General features: G+C 41.1%; 1 protein-coding gene across 1 annotated transcript in view; it reads right to left on the bottom strand.

Annotated features, from left to right (window-relative positions):
- Positions 1-2,672: 2,672 nt before the first annotated feature.
- trpv4 (transient receptor potential cation channel, subfamily V, member 4) overlaps positions 2,673-25,249 on the bottom strand; it is a 110,613-nt gene continuing 88,036 nt past the window's right edge. Inside the window, exons 9-16 of the mRNA XM_060843492.1 lie at positions 21,588-21,680; positions 19,638-19,711; positions 16,029-16,194; positions 13,229-13,295; positions 12,396-12,730; positions 10,849-10,976; positions 9,064-9,188; positions 2,673-7,755 (exon numbers count right to left, since the gene is read on the bottom strand). Coding sequence (XP_060699475.1) covers positions 7,595-7,755; positions 9,064-9,188; positions 10,849-10,976; positions 12,396-12,730; positions 13,229-13,295; positions 16,029-16,194; positions 19,638-19,711; positions 21,588-21,680 — 1,149 coding nt within the window. The 3' untranslated portion in view covers positions 2,673-7,594. The remainder of the gene's footprint in view (positions 7,756-9,063; positions 9,189-10,848; positions 10,977-12,395; positions 12,731-13,228; positions 13,296-16,028; positions 16,195-19,637; positions 19,712-21,587; positions 21,681-25,249) is intronic.

Here is a 25,249-nt window from a genome sequence, read left to right on the forward strand (position 1 = left end):
GTGATGCCCACTTCCTACAAGCAAATAATGAAACATTCTATATTCTACAGCAGTAGACGACACTCAAAAGAGAGATTTTAAATAATCCCCAATGTCTATCTAGGGATATTAGCATTTTCCATGCCAGATTAATCTATGATTCAGATTTGCCCTGAAATTTGCAAATACCTGCAGTTTTTTCTTCCTCCCTCAAGTAAATCTTTATCCTTGGGAAGATATTCCTGGCCCTCCTGCATCCACTCCTTGTTGCACTGACACTGATTCCAGTTCTGATCAGCAGCTAAAGTGAACTCTACAGAATAATTAATATGCAGAATGCGGCCTTTTAGCCCATCATGCCTGCACTGGCTCTATTGTTTAGTAGGGCTCTATTACCTAGTGCCAATCTCCTACCCTTCCTCCATATACCTGTGCACCATTATTATCCAAAAAAATCCAATGCCCACTTGAACGCTTCAATTAAACCTACCTCCACCACATTTTCAGATAAGAGTATTCCATACCCAAATACTTGCAGAGTGTAAAAGATATTCCTCACAACGTTTGCACATCTCTTTAAATCAATATCCTTTTGCTTGTTCCTTTTACAATGAGAACCAGCTTCACTCCATCTATTTTATCCAGTCCACTCATGATTGAAACCCTCTATTAAATTTTCTCTCAGCTTTCCTCAATCCAAGGAAAACAGTTCCCAATTTCTTCAATCTGTCCTCATTTGCAAGTCACTCAGTATACAGTTGTCAGTAGGTGTTTAGAAAATGTATTTTACAACCAAGAAACAGCTTCACTCTATCTACGCTGTCCAGCTAGCACATAATTTTGAAGAGGAGTCTGAACTTCGTATTAAGGAAAGCCCAGATGTGGAGACCTCAAAGTTGCTCCTCAGCAACACTGAGAAAGCCCTGCAGCCTGCAAGAAGTGAGAAGTCTCAGGCTCTATCTGTGTCTAAGATTCCAACCAAGATTGCTGGGCAAGGAACATTTAGATTAAAAACAGTGTGAAAATGAGAAACTGTTCATGTTTCACACCCATTATGATTTCTTCAAATTTCCAGCATCTGTAGTATTTTGCTTTTGTTGGAAGGAGCTATTTTAGTCATTTCATCCTGTTCATCAAATATTTAATCATAATTCATGCATGATTTGTTTCTATTGTAATGCACAGAAGCAAGGGTTAAATAATTAAAAGATATTTTATTAGAACTCCCATTAAACTGCAGGGTAGAAAAAATGTGCTCAGTTTCACAGAGTGAGCAGCAATTCTCTGAATTTACAAAGAGGGTTTTGGATGTCAGCAACGTTACAAAAATGGACACTGGTCATTTGGCACATCTCATTGTAAATCTGGAAACACATGTCCAACGTTGACTTAAAGGGAGATTTCAGTTTTTGACCAATTTCATCTTTAAAGGAAAAATCTGTTCTCCTGCCTTCTCTTAATTATCATTTAGTTGAACAGAACATCAAGTGAACCGGGAAAAGGATGCAGCTAAACTAAACCATACCGATGACATCTACTTTCAGGTACTAATTTCCATCTTTCACCTCGATACTTTTAAACAAAACTTCTCCACATAAATCAGCAAGTGCTCCTTGAAAAAGACCCTGTTGATCTATTTATTTTATACCGATCAAACTAATATGGCCACTTATTTTGCAGTTAGTCTTGAAGATTTATCAATTCTGCATAAACAGAAAAGCAGTTTTCAGTAAACGAGCTATGAATTTCCCTGCCAACTTTTAAATGTAATTAGATGTAGAATAGGCTGATCCTACAAACATATTGCACAATTTAAAATACTAAAAGTCAACTGACAGGTTGGTTTCAAGACAACACAAGTAGATAAATAGTGACTATGCTGTGCTTACCCCCAGCCACTCAAATGCCACTAACCCACTTTTCCAATATTCATCTGCTGGTCACAGCAATTGCTCATGTGAACCTAGAGAATGCCAGCAGTTCACCAACTGGACTCAGCCAGGGCTGAGTCTGAACATACGTGGCACTAGCATCCAACCACAAATGTTTTACAGTGAGGGTAATTTGATAAGAATCAAGGTCACCATGTATCACTAACGTCCCCATTTCCCTCCAATTCCATTGTCGGCTCCTTCCCCACCACCACTGAAATCACTTATAGCAGCTCAGCTGACTTAGCAAAGGCATGGGATTAAAGAAGGGGGTTCTGGATTAGTGGTGCTGGAAGAGCACAGCAGTTCAGGCAGCATCCGAGGAGCAGTAAAATCGACGTTTTGGGCAAAAGCCTTTCATCAGGAATAAAGAAGGTGAGTTGTCTGTCTAGCTTTGTGAGCACTGGGTAATAATAAATGGGCAATCACAAGGAGCTGAAATGTGTTTTTTAAACAGTACAAATACCGTAGTTACAATATAATGTCTTTTGTGCAGTAAACTTGGTCAAAAGCTGCAATTTCCCATCAAATATAGCACTTTTGGTTGTAATCAATAAGACAAGCACTTTTGTAGATATACATATATATATATAGATAAATCTTACATTTTGCCTCATTCACCTACATTGCAGTGCAATGTATCTTGAAATACTTTATATTATTGGCTTGCATATCTACATAACACAATGTTAACACTTAAAATCAATTGATAGATAAAATAACAAAGTGTACAAAAAATATAAACTGATCAACAAGCAGGGAATGTTGGATGAAAGTTTTTTACATTTTTTAATCTGGAATTGACTAGGAAGATTTTTTTCATTCTTATTGTTGTAATTTTTTATAAGAAGTTCCTCTCTCTAATGAGAGAACAACCCTTTGGTCCAGTAGAACTATGGCAACTTTTAAGTTTAAAGCCACCACATACTTTTTGGCTGTGGAATGAAACCATTCAGAAAGTGACCACTTTCAACATCAGTGTTCTCCAAGTGAGTCACTTGGTCCAATTTCCTGTTTGCTCTATAAAATATTTAATAATGCTCTTTCACTGAAGCAATACTCTAATTCTTTTTTAAAGTAGAAGTTGTGGAGAACTCAGCTTCACCAATGGTTGGAAATGGACAAGTCCACATTCTGATCACCCTCCATGTGAAGACTTCCTTTCTAGCATCTCCTTTAACTATTTTCTGCAATTATCTAAATTTCTGTTTCTGGTTACCATTTCATTGACAAGTGGAAACAATCACTAATAGCTTTTAGACCTTATGAATTATGGTTACCTAACTAGATCAGCCTTTCAAAAGCCACAAATGCTCAAGCCTCTCTTGGGATAGTAATCTTTACACTCTGGTAATATTTTAGTGAACCTCTGTTTCACCTTTCCTAATATGGAGCCCCTTAAGAATCCTAGATGTTTCAATAAGGTCAACTCTCATTCCTCTAAACTCCAGGGAGTAGAGACACAACCTATTCAGACTTTGCTCATAAAATAATCCCTCCATACTAAGGATTATCCCAGTGAACCTTCTCTGAACTGCCTCCAATTAAATAATATCTTTCCTTAGTAAGGGGACCAATTGTACCAAAACAGTATCAACTACTAATGATGGATTGCTTTATGATGTGTTCTAACAACGTGGTATGACAAGGTATGTCCAGCATGGGCTCATTGGGTGATTTCCAATCACTCACAGATCTAAACTGCTGCTTCAGGATAAATGTATCAAGTAATTTTCTACAACTAGTATTCATCCTTCTCCTGCACCATGCAGAACACTAGTTTGTTTTATTGATGTGAGTGGAGGTTTGAGTGAGCGGGTCTTCTGCAAGCAGTTGGCTGACAGTGTTGTGCAACATAGGAAGGCTAAAAATGAACATTCCTTTCCTGAACAAGGGCTAAATTTTTAATGAATATTCTTTTCTTCATTCCTGTGTCACTGGCCAGGCCAGCAGTTATTCCTATCCCTATTAGTTACCTATTTGTTAACTGCCCTCAGGACTTATACGGATGGTTAAGTATCAACCACGTTGCTGTGGGTCTGGGGTCAGGTAAGGATGGAAGTTTCCTTCCTTAAAGGACATTAGTGAACCAGATGGGTTTTTCCTGACAATGTCATCATTAGATTCATAATTCCAGATATTTATGGAATTCAAATTTCACAACCTACCAAAGCAGAATATGAACTTGTGTCCCCAGGACATTTGCTGACTTTCTGGATTAATAGTCTAGTAATATACCACTTGTCCATCATCTCCCTGAGGTGATGTTTATCCAACACTTGACACACCTCATTAAATAGTAATGTAAATATCAAATAAGTGATGATCACTACCCCTTTATTTCCTTGTCTTGCCCAATGTAGTTTCAGCTATAATCTATTGGAACAGGAATCTAATGAAGTAGATATTGGTCTTGAGGTGTCAGTGGCAAGCAGATAGATCTGAAAGAAGCCCACTGCCAGCTGGCACCATTCACTGGGAAGGAGCTCCAGCCCTCGAAAGCTCATGGCCAGTAGCTCCTGCAGTGCCTGCTCCCAGTGGTGGTCATTGGTTCTGTAGGTACACCCAGAAAGGATGAAGTATGGGTCCCAAAGTCTGAGGTGCTGGGTTGTGAAAGAGTTGGAAAGCTTGAGGAGGGAATCAGGGGTTGGGTCTTCCGGCGTAGACAGGTGGGATGGTAGACAGAGGTTCAATCTTCTGGGGAGGGTGTGCTCTTTTTGCGCAAAAGGCACTCCCTGAAAACATTGTTCCCCTTTACCTCCTGATGTTTCATAAATAAAATGCCTGGCCAGTCCTACCCATCTGCTTGTGCCAATGGGGAGGCTGAGCTGCTGATTCCAACATGTGCACACTCTGTGTTAAGGGGTGAACTCAGAGGTTGATTAGGCACTTGGCCAATGTTACACACCCACCATAAATACCTGCCCCACTGTCATCAGAACTTTGTTTTTTCTTTATTCATTCAAGGGCTGTGGACATTGCTAGCTAGGTAGCATTTATTGCCCAAAGGGCAGTTAAGAGTCAACCACATTGCTGTGGGTCTGGAATTACATGTAGACCAAATCAGTAAGGATGGCCATTTCCTTCTCTCAAAGATGTTCGTGAACCAGCTGGGTTTTTCTGACAATTGATTCTTGATCATCATTTGACCCCTAATTCCAGAATTTGTTTTTGTTGAATTCAAATTCTGCAGTGGTGGAATTTGAACCCAGATCCCCAGAACATCATCCGGGTCTTTGGGTTAACAGTTCAACGCTAATACCACTAGGCCATCACCTCCCACAAGGAAAAAGGAACAATCAGATGGGTTATTGTCTGTTCCTGTCTCCTCTGTTCACTTGCTGATCTCAGATGTGCTTCACACAGAGAATGCATGGATGAGGAGATAAGGAGATTTGGAACTGTGATCAGGCTGTGTATTATGGTGATTGTATCAGTGATGGGATTGTCACTCACCAAAACACGTCATCTGGTGATAGCTGGGGAATAAGAAATACCACACACTCCTCACAGATTCTGTTCAACTCTGCATTATGAATCTGCCAGAAAGCCAGCATGAGTAACCTGGCCAAATATGACCCCAAATACTCCAGGCATCCACAGTCATGTTGATTATCACAGAGACAAGAGACAAGAGGAGGACATGTTGATGGAATGAAATGATAAAGGATAGAATGCCCATAGCAATACACCCGGGTGTGGACCTGATGTGTTGAATGGCCTGTTTCTGCACTGTAAGTGGTATACAATTCAAATATCACTTGCCTAATATTATAGATTAAATTCCTATCAATCAACTTAAAAAAAACTATACATACTTGCAAATTTGTGTTGCCCTTGTTTCATAATGTCAACATAGAAAAGTACTTTTAACATCACATTTAAGGTCCACCTTAAAGACTGCAGCCTTCCTTTAGAAGCAGCACTAGTCTAGTTTAGTGACTGTGATTAGAGGCTAGTTTTATCTTGAGGTACACAGTAGGGAATGAGCAGGCTGTAAACACAGGCACTGGAGGAGTTAACACGTTTTCTGACTTCACAAAAAAGTGTTAAAAGTCTATTCAGGCAGCCCCTGTGGTTCCTTTAAGGCTAAGTCAGTTAATGTCAGCAAAGACAAATCCACCATGTCTACCACTCCCCCTCACAACTGGATGATGATAAGATCTTGATTTCCATATTACAGGTGGTCTCCTATTGAACCAGGCAAGAAATCCAACCACCTCTTTTACAATCCTAAATTGAGAGCATGGTGCCTTTAGTGCTATTGCAAATAGAGTGATGAGTTACAAGCCAATTTAATGCCCAATGTAACCCCATTTATGCCCAAGGCAGAGGTGGCAATTTAGGTGATAAATTAGTGGAATTATTTATCTAATTAAGAAGATGCTCTAAGACCATGGGTTATGAAAATCAGACAGATTCATAGACAAATGATCTGCTCGAACAGCTAAAGCTGAATAGCACCCTCAGAGTCAGATAGTCCAATACCTACTTTTTAAAAAAATGAATAATCAAGGTCAACAGGATTCTCCTCAACAGAGGCAGAATATATGTGTATTTGATAGTGCAAAAAATCTACAATTGCAAAGCTATGGATCATATCAGCAAGCCATAAGAGCCAAGCATGGTGTTATTTAGCTATCATTATCCCTTTTATATTATGTACAAATGTATACATGGGGGATGATATTCTCCTGTGTAGCATGTCACAATATCTTATTACTTTCCTGAGGATTTTTTTCTATCTGAGTTGTCTTTGTTGAGAATGGATTCGTGCCAATCACGTGTTGGCTGGTTTTGGGTTAGTTACACTGCCAGACAAGTAGCAATTTGTGCTTCTGCTGATCCCACTCTGCCTAGTAACAGAGGCTGATTGGAGGGTTTAGAAAAGCTCACTTCAATTTAGCTGTATACAAAAAGAGTATTCACATGAGAGCAGTGTCTTCAGTATTTCCCAGTGGAAATGGAAATTGTAGGCACTCCTGAGTGAAAGAGTTGGTGCACACCCAACTCAGTTACAAGGAACTGGACAATAGCATAGTAAATGCAAACATTAATAAAGTCCTCTTGCTCTCTCCACCTTACTTTTATGAATATCCAGTCCAGTGGCTGGAGGAGAAATGATGGAGCATAAATAATTCTTCTGCATGGATATCCAGTCCTGTACTGAGCATTATAAAAACATACACCAATGTGTTTATCCCATAATGCAGAGACCATACAGTGAAATGTCTACTGTGAGCAGAATCTGCCTCATGCTTCTATGAAATCAGAAACACTCACAGAAATTCAACCCCATAGATCCAACCACCTGTGGCATTATATTATTTGATGAAAAACAACAATGGAGATGGAGTGAGGAGACAGTCAATAAACTTGGTGCAGTCAGTCCCTGCTCCCAGGAAGACATTACTGCAGAACAGCAGAGTGGAAAATGACTTCACAACAGCTGAGTGAGGGAAGTAAATATTTCCAAGATAGTCTGTTCTTAACTGGCACGAACATTCTAGTGTTGAGCATCTTGAACTGGAATATACTGTGTACAGATCCCTACAAGGGACAGCGTGTGTCATGTGGCACTAACTTTCAATCATAAACATTCCCTTGCAAGAACCTCAACCTGATTTTGAATTGGTTCTGGCTTTGTCAGTTCAATTCCAGCATCTATCAAATAACATAAATAATTAAATGTGTGTTTCATCTTTCTTCCGGTGGCTATGTTGCTGCCAATTTCCATCTCCATATTTCCTTTCCAACGCAAGGTGCTCCATTCTCACCACATAATCATCAGGACGAGAACTTTTATTCAACTCCACAACACGTGGAACCACAGTTGACCAGCGGTCTGCATAAATAGAGATGTAGGTGGTAGTTAATTGACAAAGTCAGCCAACCCCTAGCTTGCTCCCTGACAGACTATCACTGTACACACTTCAAAAAGATAATGCTTCACAAATGCTGACCTTTGGAATTAGTTATGTCTAAAAAACAAAAGCAACAGAAGCCCAAATTTTCCCAGTTTTAATTCATCATTAAAAAGTATCTCAGATTCCAGGAGGTTATTTTTCATCTGAGGTACATCAGAAATGTGTCAATAAACAACTTACAGCCTGGAAGAATCAGTGAAAGGTACCAGATTTGGGACTTCCCCTTCAGATCGAGAAGTTTTAGTCTGAATTTGTAGCGCATGTATGGTGTCCTTGTCCAGGCCAACTATTCTAGAGTCAGGGGCTGGACAACACCAGGTGGAAGCTGACAGGCTCTTTAGTGGCCAACAAACATCGGAACTTCTTAAAAAAAAATGTGTACAATGGAGTGTCCTTGTTGAGAGCTTGAGATGTTAAAGGAATTATATAAATGCAAATAATTCTTGTTGTGCACAAGCTTTTGGCCTCTTTAAGATTTACATGATCCAGTGCTATGCTTCATGCTGGACAGCTTGACCTTGAACAGAAAATCCAGGCCTTTGTTACCATGCTCAATTAATTTATGAACAGAACATTACTTAATAGTAAGTTTGAGGTTTTCACATGTTTTCTATAAACTAGTTTTCCTTTATTCTTTTGTCTGTCCCCAGGACATTACACCTTTGGCTTGAGTTTATTGATTGGATAGAATGTAATGAAACCTGTACGAAAATGAACACGCCTTACAAAAACTGACACATTCACAGACCCAAACGACTTGTGTGGTGCATACACAAGAGCCATTCTGAAACCATGGACATCCACAATTAATGAACTGGGACAGCTTTCAATACACCAAACCTTTTTCAAGTTAACCACGGGAGACAGCTTGCTGCAATGCTGCTGTACCTGGGAGATTTCACTGATTCAGGATACCTTCCCAAGCAACCTGCTTCCTTCATGCCCCTAAATTCTCATGAGGTTTATGGTGATTGCAAGGCAACAAGTTTTGTTCTCTACCCAGCATGCACATGGGTAGAGAAACCAGCCTATCTCCAGGATTGAACGCTTGTACTGCTCTGTCCTGGGCACTATGGATGCTGGAAAAATAACTCCCAATTCTACCAAGGCTTTTCCAGATCTAGGACAGCTGTTACCAGCACTTACATTGCCTTTAATTTACACGTTTCACTGCATTTTGATATATCAATGGCTTTTTTGTAAAAACAAGTATAATTGTAGCTCACCTCGCCGTAGCCGCCCAATGGTGTGAGTAAAACCAGCGTCATATTGGTAGGTGTCACTCCTACCCGGATCTTCATTAATAATTCCAACATTTTGGTTCCAATGAGACCAGTTGACCTCATCCACTCTGGAATATACACAGAAGCAGCAATGTCACTGTTACTGTTGAGTGTAGGCAGTATTGTGAAATGGGAGAAAGAAATATGATCATATAAAATTATCATAGCAACAAAATGATCTCCTAATGTGAAGCCAGTTTGTGTACAAGCCTTGACCAGTTGGCCAGTGGCTAACACTTCACGCCCCGAGTTTTGTGGCTGCCCAATGTCAGAATGTGCAGAAACCCAAGGGACAGGATTTAACCTTTTGGGTTGGAATTTCACACTGGGGCCAAAGGGGGGTTGAAACTTTGTGGAAAGCAGTCAAGCCGCAGTGGTTTTGGCTAATGGGAGATAATTAATTAGTGATCATAGAGTGGGTTTGCCATCCAATTGACAACAGGCAGGATCCCTCCAAAATGAAATGAGCTGCAGATTCCCACTCCAGGTCAGGAGCTCTCTCTGTATATTTTGCAAATTAAAAACAACCAAAAGTTGCCTCCAGGGAGCAGATGTAGTTGAAGCTGCAGGCTGACTGGAATTTTCCATCGATCTCTCTCAATTGGCTATTAAATAGTTTTAATTGGCTACTCACCACTTGGGGTCAGATTGCCCTTTGGCCACCAATCCTGGCAGTGGTCAAATGGTGAACAATGCCTTTGGCTGGAAGCCTGAAATACCACATTCACCTACCTCAATGCTCACTCTCCATGCAACACCTGCCTACACCTCCTCACTCACCACTAACCCCCAACAGCAGCTAAAATAGTCCCTGTGCAAAAATAACCAAAGAATTGTATCTGTGGTACACATAGCGTGTAGAAGAAGATGTCATTTTATACATAATGATGGTAGGGTGGAATGTTGCACTGTATGAACGTTGTGTAAGATTGCACAGTTCCCAGTCTGATTCCACATTCCCGTTTCCTCTCCCTCCCCTGATAACTGACATTCTATTAATATAAAAAGTCTGCCTACTCCTATCTCAAATATTTTTTAAGGAATCTTTTTCAGGAAGTACTCCAAAGACTGATGATCCTCTGATAATATACATTGTATTATTACTCTACAAGAGGTTTATAAAGAAGCATTACTAAAAATCAACTTAAAGTCCCATCCCAATTCTAGGCCTTTTTTTTAGCTCCCTTTGAATCAATATACAAATAAAATCAGTGAGCTCGACATTGATGAGATTTACAACAGCTGTCAATTAGGGTTCTTGAGGTGTAGTGGTAGTGTCCCTAATTCTGCGTTAGGAAGCCTGGGTTCAATTCCCACCTGTTCCAGAGGTATATAGTAACATGTCTGAACAGTTCCATTAAATATCCACAATGGAAGTCAGGGAAATAGAAGGTTTAATATTCAAGGTGGAAACTGTTTAGATGAAGGATCTCAACTCAAAGCTTCATCTTGCGATTCAGTTGTTTCTGATATTTATTTTGCTGACACTACGTCCTGTTTGGATAGCGTGACTCCTTTTTGGGATGTTGAGCTGGGTTGTCAGTGGATGGTTGGAAGGGTCTTTTACCATTCCCTTAGGTTTCAAATTTATGGCCTTTCTTTCAGGCGACTGGAACCAGGCCATGCAATAAATCAGCCATGGTACCTCTTTACCAGTCACTGAGACTGTCCTGTGCATACACAACTATTAAATGTAAGTTAAAAATAAATGAGTCATCACTTTCTTACCGAAAGCACCATCTCCTGTCAGGAGTACCATCAGAATTGATTCCCACAGTAACCATCTCACCAGAACGAAACGCTTTCCTTAGAAACACTGGGAATGATCTCTCGATATCCAGGATTGTTGTAGCCCACTGAAATAATATCCAATATTTATTGTCAATATTAATTATCACTTTTACACAATCTGCATCATGTGTCCCCAGTCTCTCACAGCAGGAGACTGGACCCATGTAATTAGAAATGTTGAGTGGCCAACTGGATCTCACAGAGCTCAAACTCTTGCACTACTTCCTCTTCCATTCACATTTCATTCATGATGAGAAAGTGAGCTCTACAGACGCTAGAGATCAGAGTTGAGAGTGTGGTGCTGGAAAAGGACACCAGGTCAGGCAGCATCCGAGGAGCAGAAGAGTCCACATTTCAGGCATAAGCCCTTCATCAGTAATAAACTCACTGATGAAGGGCTTATGCCCAAAACATTGATTCTCCTGCTTCTTGGATGCCGCCTGACCTGCTGTGCTTTTCCAGCATCACACTCTCAACACTTTCTCATGACTCTGTCTCCTTCTTTCTCTTGCTCCCCCTCTCTTGCATCTGGACCATTCATATTTTGTTTTCTCACTGTCTCTTCACTGAAGGAAAACTTTGCAGACTGACAGGGAGAAAGTGAGCATGTGTCACATGCAAACGCACAAGTTAAAAGCAGGAATAGGCCATTTGGCCCCTCAAAGCTAATCTGCGATCATGGCTGATCTGATTATTCCACATTCCCACCTCCCCTCTCCCCCGACAACCTGACGTCCTGTCACTATAAAAAGTCTGTCTACTCTTATCTTAAATATTTTAAGGAATCTTTTTCAGGAAACGCTCCAAAGACAGATGATCCTACAATAGAAAAAAGTGTTTTCCTTATCTCTGTCACAAATGATGACCCCCCCGATCTTGAAACAGCAATCTCTAATTCTAGATTCTCCCACAGCAGGAACTGTCCTCTCGCAATCCTTGTGACCCATCTCGGGCCAGGAACATTGCCTGATTGTTTAATTCAACCTCAATGGCATGATCAGTTGTACCATGCTGTCTGGAGCTTAGACAGGAAGTAGCTAGAAGCAGAGATCACAGATTTCAAAAAGATGGTTGTTTTTGACAAACCGCAAAGCTTTTAAAGGATGTTATAAGCCTGACAGAAATGTATTTGGACCTTTCAGTATTCAAGGGATCTAGTATATGGGACCACAAGCATAAGACTGAATGCACTCAATTTAGAACAGGTTTAGAAGGCAGAAAATCCTTCACACAGAATTCACACCAGCCTCTGTGGTGAAGGTGGGAACTATATCAAATTTCAAGATCAAATTAGGGAATTGAATGGGAGAGAGAACAGGTGAATGGCTTTGGATACAGGGTGGGTGGGTAAAACCAATTAGACCTATTTACTTGCATGGAGAGTAAATGCTAACAGAGAGTGTTGAAACTTCCATTTATGACTGTGAAATATTCAAAGAAAAAGATATAACTATGCTTACAATCTCTACACTGGTCAATCTTACCTGCAGTCTCCAGATTTGCTTGCTCTTCTTAGAGACCTGACCCACAGTTTCACCCATCAAAGCAATTAACATGTTCAGCAGGAGCACAAAGGTTAGGATAATGTAGGACACCAGAAGGATGACAAACACTATGGGGTACTTGGCATTGTTGATAACATCAAGGTCACCCATGCCAATGGTGAGTCGGAAAAGCTCCAGCAGGAACTTGCTGAATGACAAGTTGTCTCTACAGATGGGATATGTCGAACTTGTACAGTTGGGTGAGTCAGATGTTATGTCACAAGTTTGAAGTGTAATATCATCACTGGGACAAGTCATCAACAGTGAGACCAGGGCTGGAATGGAAGTGACAGACATCACTATTAACATTTGTAACACATACATTTAAAAGCAGAGAAGTAAAAAACTCATGTGGTTCCATAAATTTATTTTAGAACAGATTTCCATACTGTAGGGAATCTAATCATTTAATAACATGTTTTCTGAAGAAAGATTTGTTTTCTTTCTTTACACATCCTGTTCCATTATGCATATTAAAACAAAAAGGCTGGATAGGTATCCTGCTTCTGTCAGTGTATCTAGATTCTGGTGTGGAAGTTAATCCCAGGGTAACCATCCCAAAAGCAATCCAATCTGAACTCCTCCATAACCATCACTCAGAAGGAGCTTAACATGTGAGGATTCATGAGCATAAAAGCCATGTGCTACCATACCCCTCAACCTTACATGTTTCATCATTTTATAGCCCTTTTCCACTCTTTATAACAAGCCCCCAAAAGTTACACCTTTGCCAGTATTCACCTCAAGATGATTGCATTTAAAACATTACAAACCTGATGTGAAGCCAATCATGAACAACACGTAAACCAGAAGGAACCGGAAAAGGTCTTTAACCAGGATCTAAAAGAAAGGACACTTTTGTCAGGTAATTTAAATGTTCAACGGGATCGAAAGAATGAAGTTATAAAGGAAAGCAGCTGAACGGGTCTCCTGTGTGATATTCTGTAAACGTGACTGCAGTTTCTGGAGCATACTACAGGGGTCAGCATAGCTACAAAATCCGATAAAGCTAAAACAAGTGGTTTGCTCAAACAAGCATATTTCAAAGCCAAGATTGAGACTTTGAAAAACTTTGATAGTTTCTTCTGAAAGTGACTTTGATGTGCTCAGGTTTCATGGAGACAAGTTGATTCTGTGCCAGAAAAACCAAGAATATAAGCAAATCAATCTCTTTATCCATCCCTTCTACAGACTCGTAATTTCCTACCAGCTCTTCCTTCACAAAGCCAAAGGGTTAATGTACCAGTGGATGATTGCTGTGTTGAAGTACACCTGACACAGGCCCCCATCATCACGCACAGAAGGTCAAATTTGACTTCATGTCTAATGTACCAGCTACTATTGCCAACTGTGTCCAGTCACATTCCTGGAGGACAATCTCGTTCCTCATAATTGGCCTGCTCACATTCCTGCTTAAAATTCCACTTTTATGCCCCAATCAGTTTTTCTCTTCAATTGATAAAACAATGTCTGGTGATTAATCTTTAGTTCCCATGAACTCCTGGATAATCCTGGAGGGTTGGCAACATAGCTGGTGACACTGAAAGATGACACATTAAATGACATTGTAACTGAGGCCACTCCCCATAATGTGTCTGGACCTCCTGGGCACCACTCCAGTTCCTCAATGTTCATTAAAAGAGACTATAAATCCAAACTTTTAACCGTGAGTGGGCTCTGGTCATAACGGTCCCAGCCCAAAATAACATCCAGAATTTACTCCGGCTCAGTGCCCAGGAAATCATCATACAGAATCCTGAAGCCGCTAAAGGTTTATCAGCTCCTTGTTATGAACCAGACCCCCACAAAACATTTCAAGGAAGTAGCCCCGATCCTAACTTGGCTAGTTGTTTTAAGTAGGTGTAAAGTGGATATTCTCGGAGAGATGTAGCTGGTAAAATCACTTATCTAGTTTCAAACAAAACAATTTATTTGCAAGATTACCGAAGGAAACAAACAAGAGAACCGAATACAGAACAACTTAACCTATCCAAAAACCCAACAGACTATACCAATTTAATGATGCTTTTCCAAATATTTGCAACAATTCCCATAAACACCCCTAGGCACAAAAGGTAAAATCAAACACAGGGTCTTACAGGAGAGAGAGGTGGCAGTAGGGAACACTTTCTTCCATGTTGCTGTTTCTTAGATCAGCAGCCATAAAAACTGCCTGACTGCTTTCAGTGAATAGCCAGACTGCTAAGACCAAATCAAACCAGAGAAAAGTTGAACTGGGAGAACTGGCTACCCTGCTTTCATTATACAAGTGTTTTCTTTAAAAGCTTGAAATCCCTTTTCCTAAGGCAGTATCTGTTTGCTATAATCAAACTGGCCTTAAAACCCTTCAAACTTAGAGTTTCTGGAGTCTGTGTCTTTTACTACCTTTCTAAAATAAAAAAGCCAAGGACAACATCACCTTCTTAAAGGAGTAGCATCATTACACCCTGAATATGAAATGTCTATTCTGCTTAGTTTTACCAGAGGCTGTGACAGTTCATGCTGAATGTGTGCTTAAATGGTCATTTTATAATTTTCATAAATTGCTTCTTAATTACCTTCCTGGTAATCTCAGCCACGACAGGATTTGAACCTTTGCTGTTGGCATGACTATGTCATAAATCAGTCCTCCAGAATAACATGCAAGTCAATGGTCATACCAGATAAGAGTGTTTAAAGGCGTTTTCATGTCTTGTAGTTGGATCTTAGCTGCCCTCTGAAATAGCCAAACAAGCCACTCAAATCAATTAGGGATAGGCAACAATATTTTCTGCAAGATCATTGCCTTTGAGAGGTGAGAATGAATATTGATTTCAGGTAAATCTACAGTATGGGGAAAACGTAAGGAGCGTCGGAACTGGACATGACTATTCAGCCTCTTCAGCCTGTTCTGCTATTTAATTAGATCATATCAGTTTCATGTCTTAACTCAAGTTACTGTTAGGTGGTCTTGTGACAGTGGTTTCCTGGGTTTTGGACCTGAATCTCCACGTTCAAGTCCCACACTAGGAGTTGTTATGTAGTCTAACAGGCTGATATCAAACAAAGGAACCTTTCCAATATCTCGCCACGAGGAAGAAAGGTGTATGAGGAAATGCTAAAACAAATGCTTTTTCTTCCTAACCATTTATACTCTTTGCCTAACAAAAGAACTATCAATCTCAGTGTTGATAGTGTCCAAACTGACACTCAGCAGCAACAGCAGTTCTCTTGCAAGGACAGGGTTCCAAATCTCCACTCTCCTTCCTGAAGTCATCCCTGAACTAGCTGACTCAAATTTTAATCTCGTCATCCATGTTCTGAACTCACTCCAAGGAAATTGGGCTTGTTCTCATTGAACAACAAAAGGAGGCTGCAAAATAATGCCATGGAACCTCCCAAGGCTTTTGACAAGATAAAAAAGTAATAACTAGAAGGCTACGCATAAGCGAGCGAATTAGTTCTTTCGCAAAGTATGTTCAAGATCAAATTGGATATCTTTGTACAGCGCCATACAGGATTAGCTTGTCAACTCTCCTGGTCTTTTCTGTGAAAACGTGCACATTCCAAAGTTTGTTCAATCATTACACATACCTTCTGTATCATAATGCTGTAGGTCCCTGTTAGCTTCAGGCCTCTGGTGAAGTACAGTGTGTTTATCCAGCCTAAGACCAGAGCAAACACCATTACAGCAAGATAGGACTCCTCACCAGCCAAGTACAGTCCCGCCGACACCAACACCAGGATGGAATAAATAAAACTGCAACACAGGAGCACCACAGGGACTTGGTCAACAGAAGGATAAGCAGACAGATTGATTATTAGCCCACACTCTCTGAAGCACTGCCTCTTTGATGTGTGAACTGAGAGCAGGGATCTCAGCAACACTCCCATTTCTAGATAGTAATACAATGTTTCTCTCAATATGTATTCCAACACTGCAGGAAGGTGCTTCAGCAAACACGTGACCCCTCAACCCATCAGAGACCTTACCTTTCAACCTGAGCTCCAATTCTAACGTTGTCACATCTTATTTGAATTTTGTAAGTTAATATTATGACGATTGTTGTTTAGAATTTGTAGCCCTATTTAGGAGTGAAGAATGAGAGATGACCTTTTGAAATGTAAGATTCTCAGGGGACTTGACAGGGTAGATGTGGAAAAGTTGTTTCCCCTTGTGGGAGAGACTAGACCAGAGGACAATCTCAGAATAAGAGTTTGCACATTTAAGACAGCGATGAGGAGAAATGTTTTCTCAGAAGGTTGTGAATCTGTGGGTTATCAAAGCTGTGTTGTTAAGTATATTCAAGGCTCGGATATTTTTAATCAGCAAGTGAATTAAGGGTAACGGTGACAAAGCAGGAAAGTGGAGGTGAGGATTTTTAGGATCAGTTGTGGTCTCACTGAATGGCAAAGCAGACTCAATGCTGAACAGCCTCCTTCTGCTCTTGCATCTTGTGGTCTTATGGATGAATTTCAAGTTTAATATTAAACTGATGACCTGTTAGTACCAGAAATGTAAGATAAAATGCATGGAATATTTGAGTCTCCCAAGATGCCATGTTGCCCATCAATATTGCTCAACCAAAGTTTGGGCCCCCTTGCAATACTATATCCATCCAAATTCTGCATCTGAATAATTATGTTATTGCCTAGCATTGTCCACCTTAAGACTATTTTCTTTATGTAATTTGCTGTGAGCAGAGACAACAAACTACTCAAGTATTCACTTAACTGTGAGCCCTCACTGGCTGTTTTCTGGGCTGCCAGGATGATTCGAGTAAAAGGTAATCCATGTTCTTTCAATGCTGGAGGCTGCAGCCAGCTGATACCCAGAGACCAGCAGGGGGAGCTCTAAGGCAACACTTGAATGCCAGCTGTTCCACAAACATTGGTTCCCCCTCCCTCCACCAGAGTATTTCTTACCACCCAAATCCACCAACCATTCTCACCCATCATCTCCTGAGGCCTGAAGAAGCCAGTGTGCTCCAAATTTGTGTAACTCACTGCTGGATGCCCCCAAAACCTTTCGTTAGGTAAATGACATTGAGTCATGGAGTCATAGAGATGTACAGCATGGAAACAGACCCTTCGGTCCAACCCGTCCATGCCAACCAGATATCCCAACCCAATCTAGTCCCATCTGCCAGCAACTGGCCCATATCCCTCCAAACCCTTCCCATTCATATACCCATCCAAATGCCTATTAAATGTTGCAATTGTACCAGCCTTCACCACTTCCTCTGGCAGTCCATTCCACACACGTACCACCCCCTGTGTGAAAAAGTTGCCCCATAGGTCTCTCTTATATCGTTCCCCTCTCACCATAAACCTATGCCTTCTAGTTCTGGACTCCCCGACACCAGGGAAAACACTTTGCCTATTTACCCTATCCATTCCCCTCATAATTTTGTAGACCTCTATAAGGTCACCCTTCAGCCTCCGGCGCTCCAAGGAAAACAGCCCCAGCCTGTTTAGCCTCTCCTTATAGCTCAAATTCTCCAACCTTGGCAGCATCCTTGTAAATCTTTTCTGAACCCTTTCAAGTTTCACAACATCCTTCCGATAGGAAGGAGATCAAAATTGCACGCAATATTCCAATAGTGGCCTAACCAATGTCCTGTACAGCTGCAACATGACCTCCCAACGCCTGTACTCAATACTCTAACCAATGAAGGAAAGCATACCAAACGCCTTCTTCACTATTCTATATACCTGTGACACTACTTTCAAGGAACTTTGAACCTGCACTACAAGGTCTCTTTGTTCAGCAACACTCCCCTGGACCTTACCATTAAGTGTATAAGTCCTACTCAGATTAGCTTTCCCAAAATGCAGCACTTCGCATTTATTTGAATTAAACTCCACCTTATCAGGGTCCAGATTCCTCCTCAATTCAAGGAGATTGTGAAAAACCTGGGCCTGTATCCTATCCTATATTGACTCACAGGCCCAGGAATTTCATTTAAAAGCTGTTACATACATGTGCCTTGATTTCCACATTTGTAAACCACCCATACTGCAAGTACCCAACATCATTCCAATTTGCAATCTGATGCTCATTTCTTGTCTTCCCAGTACCTAAGAGCACAAGGCCATAAGAAATTACTGGACTAGGCCATTCAGCCCTTTGAAACTGCTCAGTCACTGAGTAAGATCTTGACTGATCCTCCATCTCAACTCCACTTTGCTGCTGTATTCCTTCATTCCCTGTGCATCCAAGAAGCTATCATTTCAATCTTGAATATCCTCTGTGACTGAGCATCCATATCTCTCTGCAGTAGAGAATTCCAAAGATTCATAAACCACCCCCCAACATCCCCCAATCCTGACCTCCAAGTGACAAAATTTCTCCTTATCTAAGTCATAGATGGCTGACCCATTAACCTGAGATTTTTACCCCTACTTCCAGATATTCCAGCCAGGGGAACTAGCCTTTCATCATCTACCCTCTCAAGCACTCTTGGAAAATCCTCATTGCAGGAATCAATCTAGTGAACCTTCAGGCCGCCAAGTCCAAGGCAAGTATATCCTTCCTTAGTGAAAATTATACACAGGTCACTTGCTGTGGTCTCACCAAAGCCCTATATAATTGCACCAAGCTCTCTTTACTCTTACATTGCAAACCCCATGCTAGAAGGCGTCCTGCACTACCTTTCCAAGAATCACCCTTAAGAAGAGCAGTCCAGAATAATATGTTCCTAATGGCTCTACATTAAGAATTTGAGATTTGTTCACTCAAAGAGTTAGATGCAGAACATTGATGCCTCTGTACAGGATCAATCATTCATAAGTTTTCCTTCTGTCACAAAGAAGTTGATTTTACTATGATCCAGCCAAGATTGTTTACTTGTCGGCAGATCTGAAATATCACAACATTCTACTGGTATTTCCAATAGTTTGAATAAATAGGAATTAATATGGAGGGCCAGTTGCACTGTAAACATCACACAATTGCTTCTAAAAGTTGAATTTTAGGCTCTTGTATTACATCACAAATAAACTACTGTACAGGCCTAACCTGGAGAAAAGCAGTGTCAACTGCGTATGTGAGTCACGACCATAAGAAACATCAACCTCATTGGAAATGCAAGTGGCTGTGAATGATACTTAAACACAAGTAATAGGCTTTTTTTTTAGCAAAGTGAGCACTTTATAACCTGAACAGTGTGTTAACTTTTAAGGAATTAAGGAAAGTCTCACTAAAGCAGCTGGAAAGATCCATCAATAAACATGGAATTCACTCCTGGACATTTCTTCAGGAATAAGTCCTTCACCTGTGGAATGGAAGAAAGATTTTACTTATTTTCATGTAGAATCATCTATATGTTAACAGTGCAGATGGGAGCCATTCAGCCCATTACATCTGCACTGGCTCTTCAAATGAACAACATTGCCTATGGCCAAGTTTCTGCTTTGTCGCCCATAAAGTTGTACTTTATTTTAATTTTAATCATTGTCTAGTGTCCTCTCAAGTGCCTTCATTGAACCTGTATCCACTACACTTCCAGGCAGTACATTCTAAACCCTAACTGCACAATGAGTGAAAAATAATTTTCCCATTTATTCCTTTTGGAAATCAATTTAAATCTATGCCATGCAGCTCTCAATCCTTTTGAGTGGGAACAGTTTCTTCCTAACTACTCTACCCAACCTGCTCATAATTTTGAAATTTCCTCGAAGGAGAACTGTCTTCAATCTATCCACGTAACCACGTAACATTCTTGTAAATCACTTCTGTAATGTCTTCAATGCATTCACATCACTTTAACCCTGCAGCACCAACAACTATACACAAAACACCAATAGTAGCAGTAGATTAAAAACATTTTAAATCCATTATGGAGGGTCCCTTTCCACCTTAGTAATGCTGTCCTCTGTCTGTGAGTGCATGTGCACCATGTGCGTGGGTAATTTTCAGTCTCTTGGGAGGTTGTTAACATGAGCTGGACAAGTCAGCAAAGTTCAGGAAGGGAGGATCCTGGATGAATTAAATCCTTATCTATTTTTTGAAACTTTGAAATGCCTCATTGATGCAATAGTTTTTGCACACCACTGGTTCTGTGTTTCAAAACAAATAAATGAACACATTTTATATTAAAACAAACAAAATATTCTTAAACATATATTGTGAGTAATATCATATGGCCCAATTTCTCCATCTTTACTTTATAATGTTTAGCATTATATATTTAGAATCAAGTCATGAAGATACTGTAGAAAAGTTGTTATATTTATGATTGTATATTTTCAAAACTGTAAAAGAATTTCAGCTCCGTGCACTGCCAGGAAGTGGCTCTATTTTCCCGGCTGCAGGGAAATTCCTGAATTCGCGGAGCAGCTGCCAAAACTCAATGACCCAAGAAACAAGATCCCAGGTGACACATGGGTCTTTACAGAGTTAGATCATCTCAGCTATGGTATCAGCCATCACCTTTCCTGCAATAGGAAGAGGCAGCCTCAGTCCTAGGTTCTTCCTCAAAAACCCTGGCTGTAAAATACAAGCAAGTGGATGGTGCATTCAGCCTGGTCATCCCTGGCCCAGTGTTTGCCCAGTTCAACTCAAAGGAAGGAGGCAAGACTGAGGAACAAAATAACAATGGTATGGTGATTATCACAGGTTAGGTGCATCAGCCGCTGTACTATCAGATGTTGAGCTTTTTCTTTTTATATTCAACAATATGTAGATTTTTTTGTGGTTGTTAGTAGGACAACATGCTCTCTACTTGCCATTGTTTTCCTCATCTCTTCCCCTTCTTCCCTTCTACATTACACACCATCCAAAGGTGTTTCTCACTGCCACCCCGAAGACATTCACTGGTGGGCACATGGATAAGCTGGCATCTAGTTTTCCCTACATACCCACTGGGAGAACATTGGCATTCACTCAGCACTCTCCACAATGTGCAATGTCTCAAATGTGAGATGGGCAGCCATGTTGATTTTCCCTATGGCCTACAGGACATGCACTGACACTCTGAAACACAATGTCCACCACTACACCAAACAGTGGACAATTAGATTCACTAAAGCCTTCCTATCAAAACCATAATGACAATATTGTTTGAAAATATATGGTTCATGGTCCTTGAAGATTAAGTCTGATTTGTCCTTTCAACTCTACTGAATTCAACGCTATTTTCCTCTACTTACATTTGTGAAAAAGAAGAAGATGGCAGTAACGACAGTGATAATTTCCCCAGCCATTCGAAAGTAGTCAACTGTTGTAGTGTACGGGTAAGGAGGCTGCAAGAGATTAGAGTCATAGAGTCATAGAGATGTACAGCATGGAAACAGACCCTTCAGTCCAACCCGTCCATGCCGACCAGATATCCCAACCCAATCTAATCCCACCTGCCAGCACCCAACCCATATCCCTCCAAACCCTTCCTATTCACATACCCATCCAAATACCTCTTAAATGTTGCAATTGTACCAGTCTCCACCACTTCCTCTGGCAGCTCATTCCATACCCGTAACACCCTCCATGTGAAAAAGTTGCCCCTTAGGTCTCTTTTATATCTTTCCCCTCTCACCCTAAACCGATGCCCTCTAGTTCTGGACTCCCCGATACCAGGGAAAAGACTTTGCCTATAATTTTGTAATTATAATTTTGTACACCTCGATAAGATCACCCCTCAGCTTCCGACGCTCGAGGGAAAACAGCCCCAGCCTGTTCAGCCTCTCCCTATAGTTCAAATTCTCCAACCCTGGCAACATCCTTGTAAATCGTTTCTGAACCCTTTCAAGTTTCACAGCCTCTTTCTCATAGGAAGGAGACCAGAATTGCATGCAATATTCCAATAGTGGCCTAACCAATGTCCTGTACAGCCGCAACATGACCTCCCAACTCCTGTACTCAATACTCTGACCAATAAAGGAAAGCATACCAAACGCCTTCTTCACTATCCTATCTACCTGCGACTCCACTTTCAAGGAGCTATGAACCTACACTCCAAGGTCTCTTTGTTCAGTAACACTCCCTAGGACCTTACAATTAAGTATATAAGTCGTGCTAAAATTTGCTTTCCCAAAATGCAGCACCTCACATTTATCTGAATTAAACTCCATCTGCCATTTCTCAGCCCATTGGCCCATCTGGACAAGATCCTGTTGTAATCTGAGGTAACCCTCTTTGCTGTCCACTACACCTCCAATTTTGGTGTCATCTGCAAACTTACTAACTGTACCTCTTATGCTCACATCCAAATCATATATGTAAATGACAAAAAGTAGAGGACCCAGCATCGATCCTTGTGGCACTCCAGTGGTCACAGACCTCCAGTCTAAAAATCAACCCTCCCACCACAACCCTCTGTCTTCTACCTTTGAGCCAGTTTTGTGTCCAAATGGCTAGTTCTCCCTGTATTCCGTGAGATTTAACCTTGCTAATCAGTCTCCCATGGGGAACCTTGTCGAATGCCTTACTGAGGTCCATATAGATGACATCTACCATACTGCCCTCATCAATCCTCTTTGTTACTTCCTCAAAAAGCTCAATCAAGTTTGTGAGACATTATATCCCATTCACAAAACCACGTTGACTATCCCTAATCAGTCCTTGCCTTTCCAAATACATGTACATCCTGTCCCTCAGGATTCCCTCCTACAACTTGCCCACCACTGATGTCAGGCTCACTGGTCTATAGTTCCCTGGCTTGTCCTTACCACCCTTCTTAAACAGTGGCACCATGTTAGCCAACCTCCAGTCTTCCAGCACCTCACCTGTGACTATCAATGATACAAGTATCTCAGCAAAAGGCCCAGCAATCACCTGTCTAGCTTCCCACAGAGTTCTAGGGTACACTTGAACAGGTCCTGGGGATTTATCCACTTTTGTGCATTTCAAAACATCCAGCACTTTCTCCTCTGTAATCTGAACATTTTGCAAGATGTCACCATCTATTTCCCTACAGTCTATATCTTCCATATCCATTTCCACAGTAAGTACTGATGCAAGATACTCACTTAGTATCTCCCCCATTTTCTGCGGCTCCACACATAGGCCGCCTTGCTGATGTTTGAGGGGCCATATTTTCTCCCTAGTTACTCTTTTGTCCTTAATATATTTGTAAAAACTCTTTGGATTTTCCTTAATCCTATTTGCCAAAGCTATCTCATGTCCCCATTTTGCCCTCCTGATTTCCCTCTTAAGTATACTTATACTTCCTTTATACTCTTCTAAGGATTCACTCGATCTATCCTGTCTATACCTGACACATGCTTCCTTCTTTTTCTTAACCAAACCCTCAATTTCTTTAGTCATCCAGCATTCCCTATACCTATCAACCTTTCCTTTCACCCTGACAGGAATATACTTTCTCTGGATTCTCGTTATCTCATTTCTGAAGGCTTCCCATTTTCCAGCCGTCCCTTTACCTGCGAACATCTGCCCCCAATCAGCTTTTGAAACTTCTTACCTAATATCGTCAAAATTGGCCTTTCTCCATTTTAGAACTTCAACTTTTAGATCTGGCCTATCCTTTTCCATCATTATTTTAAATCTAATAGAATTATGGTCACTGGCCCCAAAGTGCTCCCCCACCTACACCTCAGTCATCTGCCTTGCCTTATTTCTGAAGAGTAAGTCACGTCTTGCACCTTCTCTAGTAGGTACATCCATATACTGAATCAGAAAATTGTCTTGTACACACTTAAGAAATTCCTCTCCATCTAAACACTTAACACTATGGCAGTGCCAGTCTATGTTTGGAAACCACTGTATTTTTCTTATAAATAGCTGAGACCTCCTTATAAGTTTGTGTCTCAATTTCCTTCTGACAATAGGAGGTCTATAATACAATCCCAATAAGGTTATCAAATCTTTCTTATTTCTCAGTTCCACCCAAATAACTCCCCTGGATGTAATGCTATCCCTTATCAAAAATGCATCCCCCGCCCCTCTCTTGCCTCCCTTTCTATCCTTCTTGGAGCATTTGTATCCTGGAAATTAAGCTGCCGGTCCTGCCATCCCTGAGCCATGTTTCTCTAATTGCTAATTAACTCTAATATCCCAGTCCCATGTTCCTAACCATGCCCTGAGTTCATGTGCCTTCCCTGGTAGGCCCCTTGCATTGAAATAAATGCAGTTTAATTTATTAATCCTATCTTGTCCCTGCCTATCCCCCCCCCCCCCCACTAGTTTAAATCCTCCCAAGCAGCTCTAGCAAATCTCCCTGCCAGTATATTAGTCCCCTTCCAATTTAGGTGCAATCCGTCCTTCTTGTACAGGTCACTTCTACCCCAAAAGAGATTCCAATGATCCAAAAATGTAAATCCTTCTCCCATACACCAGCTCCTCAGCCATGCATTCATCTGCTCTATCCTCCTATTCCTTCCTCACTACCTCGTAGCACCGGGAGTAATCCAGATATTATTACTGTGGGAGGAAACCGGAGCACCCGGAGGAAACCCACGCAGACACGGGGAAAATGTGCAAACTCCACACAGTCAGTCGCCTGAGGTGGGAATTGAGCCCGGGTCTCTGGTGCTGTGAGGCAGCAGTGCTAACCACTGTGCCACCGTGCCACCCACCTACCTCTCTGCAACCCCCAACTTCACCTCACCCCCTGTGGAAAGCCCCACATTTGAAACAGCTGTGATTGCTTCTGTAGTGTGAAGATAAATGGAGCAAGGAGACCTCCTCATGCTAGAGTTGCTAACATAACGTATTTTTAACATTTAGTCTGACCCTTTACGAAAGCTGACACAATATTTGCCCTCACATTACTTGTAAGTGTCACATTGGCTAGATTCTACACCATCCCCTCTATCAAATTTGCTAATCACATTAAGGCAAAGTTGCAGAGGCAGCT

Source organism: Hemiscyllium ocellatum, chromosome 24, assembly GCF_020745735.1.
Source record: "Hemiscyllium ocellatum isolate sHemOce1 chromosome 24, sHemOce1.pat.X.cur, whole genome shotgun sequence".
Lineage (NCBI taxonomy): Eukaryota > Metazoa > Chordata > Chondrichthyes > Orectolobiformes > Hemiscylliidae > Hemiscyllium > Hemiscyllium ocellatum.